General features: G+C 34.2%; 1 protein-coding gene across 1 annotated transcript; it reads left to right on the top strand.

Moving 5' to 3' along the window:
* Positions 1-1,224: 1,224 nt before the first annotated feature.
* On the top strand, positions 1,225-2,763 carry LOC138885625 (uncharacterized). The gene has a single exon (XM_070166593.1). The coding sequence runs from the start codon at positions 1,225-1,227 to the stop codon at positions 2,761-2,763; it is 1,539 nt and encodes a 512-aa protein (XP_070022694.1).
* Positions 2,764-3,055: the final 292 nt, after the last annotated feature.

A 3,055-nucleotide genomic window follows, 5' to 3' on the forward strand; every position in this document is an offset into this window, starting at 1 on the left:
CATATGCTCCTACACTTAATTCAACTGCCTAGACTTTTTGTTTTATGAAATAAGTTGTATTTCATTAACAAGAAGCATCCAGGGGATGCATAGGTTACAAAAAAAAGGAAAATATCAACTGCCTAGACTAGAAATCCATTTACTAGGACTTCCACTTGTTTTCAATTTAAGATAATAAGCTCTCTTTCTAGTTTACATTTCTACTCAATACACCTTTTCACTTTTCCAATAGTAGGATCTAGAACTAGGAAGCTACCAAAAATATGGCAAAGTCTTTGTTATATTAACAAATTTCCAGCAGAGTTAACTTTTTTCAAAATATGGTAGAATCCCTACAATTAAGAAAACTGACTAATTATTAAATTAATTCAAACCTAAAAGAACTCCATTTTATATGATATTAATTAATCACTTATTAAGAGATATTATGTTATTTTTGGACAAATTACTTCGTGGATCTCTTCTTTAGAGTTTTCTGTTGGTGTTTTTTTTATAGTCATTTTGATCACCTTCATAGTTTTTCACCTTTTTCATCTTCTTGCTTATGCTTTTTCCAACACACATCAATCATCATCTTCACAACATTATTATTATATAGTATATACTGTATGATATATAGTAATTGTGGGAAAAGAGAAATTTGGTGATAATACATACAATAACTGAATTTGACAGAATGGTTCCTTCTCTATTACAATTAACTATAATAAAGTGATCTGGTATTGTGATTCTAATGAAATCATGTGCCTTATGCTTGTGGCTTGTTATGTGGTATTTCATAATGAATACACATGATTGGAAATCTCACATCTGAATTTAATAGCCACCATTTCTTAAAATATTTGCTATCGATATTCGATGTCTTGTTCGTTATTGTGGAAAATCATTTTGATGCTCCTTTTCTTTTCTTTGGTAATATTGCTAATAAGCCTACTATTTTACTTTCTGTTGTTAGTATTATATGATACATTTTGTAATTTTTGGTTTGCGAAATTGGGGTTTAGTTGTTGGATTTTAATTTCGTATTAGAAATCATGATATTTGCCTTATGTAACTATTTATGTGATGGTTTTGGTGACTGTTAAGTTTTGCAACAGTGAAATCTATATAATTTTGACAATAAGTGATTTTTTCTATCTTTCTTATTATTTGATTTTTTATTAGGAGTATATAAACAAATTTTATACTAGTTGTTTTGGTGTTATATAGGATAAAATTAATTTAATGGATAACGGAGATAAAAGGTGGATGGGCCTTCGAAGGTCAACTGATGAGTACATACAAGGAGTGAATAAATTTCTTGATAAAGCATTTGAACGAGCTTCCCAAGGAAATCAAATATTATGCCCTTGTAAAGTATGCGCTAATTGTTTTTGGCACCATAGGAATGTAGTGGAAGACCACTTGATTGTTAATGGTTTTGTTCATGGATACAATAAATGGGTTTTCCACGGGGAAGGATTTTCCTCGAGAAAGACTCCATGCCCAAGAAGTAATGATGAAGGTTCTGACATGTATGACGATATTGATGGATTACTTCATGATACATTTCGAAATGTCGAGGATGATTTGGGACATGAAGGAGTGAGGGATGGACCATCAGAAGATGCAAAAAGATTCTTTAAATTAGTAGAAGAAGGGAAAGAAGAATTATATCCAGGGTGTGAAAATTTCTCCAAATTAGGTTTTACGATTTGGTTGTACTTGTTTAAATGCATTCATGGGATAAGTAATGTGGCATTCACAGACTTGTTGGAGTTGGTAAAAGAGGCATTTCCATTTGCTCAGCTACCCGAGGCTTTCTATAAGGCAACAAGCATGATAAAAGATTTGGGTCTTCATTATGAAAAAATACATGCATGTCCTAATGATTGCATGTTATTTTGGAATGAATATGTAAATGCAGATACTTGTTTTGTGTGTGGGTCTTCTAGATGGAAGAATGTTGTTAATGTATTGACTAATAAAAAGACCAAAACCCCTGCAAAAGTCTTAAGGTACTTTCCATTAAAGCCTCGGCTTCAAAGGATATTCATGTGTCCCGAAACAGCTGAAGCTATGAGATGGCATGCCACTGAACGACCGAATGATGGAAATATAACACATCCTGCTGATGGTGATGCTTGGAAGGAATTCGACTCCTTGCACCCTGAATTTTCTAGCGACCCTCGCAATGTTAGATTGGGTCTTTCAAGTGATGGCTTCAACCCGTTTCAAACAATGAGCATTTCCCATAGCACATGGCCTGTTATGTTAATGAACTATAATCTATCGCCTTGGATTTGCATGAAGCCAGATTATATAATGTTGTCAATGATCATCCCAGGTCCGTCATCTTCGGGAAATGATATAGATGTGTATCTACAACCCCTAATTGCTGAATTGAAGGAACTATGGGAATTCGATGTAGAAACATTTGATGTCGAATCCAACCAGATGTTTCAAATGTGTGCAGCATTAATGTGGACAATTAGTGATTTTCCTGCACTAGCAATGCTTTCTGGATGGAGCACAAAGGGAAAATTTGCATGCCCCACTTGTAATTATAGCACATGTTCTCAATATCTCAAGCATAGTCGTAAGATGTACTACATGGGTCATCGGGCATTTTTACCTCCTGAACATCCATTTCGAAAAGATAAGAAATCATTTGATGGTAAGGAGGATCATAGACATACACCTACTCCTTTATCGGGTATAGAAGTCCTCGAAAAGTTGCGTGAATTCAATAATGTCTTTGGAAAGGGCCAAAAGAAAAGGTAGCGGGATAACAAGTGTCCATGGAAGAAAAGATCCATCTTCTTTGAACTACCATACTGGGAAACTAACAAATTGAGGCACAATCTTGATCCGATGCACATTGAGAAAAATATATGTGATAGTATTCTTGGGACATTATTGGAGATCGATGGAAAGTGAAAAGATCATGTAAATTCTCGTTACGATTTGCAAGAAATGGGAATACGAAAAGAGCTTCAACCAATACAAGATATTGCAACTGGAACAATTTCTTTGGCTAAAGCTTGTTTCTACATGAATCCAGAAGAGAAGAGGC

This window comes from Nicotiana sylvestris, chromosome 2, assembly GCF_000393655.2.
Source record: "Nicotiana sylvestris chromosome 2, ASM39365v2, whole genome shotgun sequence".
NCBI lineage: Eukaryota > Viridiplantae > Streptophyta > Magnoliopsida > Solanales > Solanaceae > Nicotiana > Nicotiana sylvestris.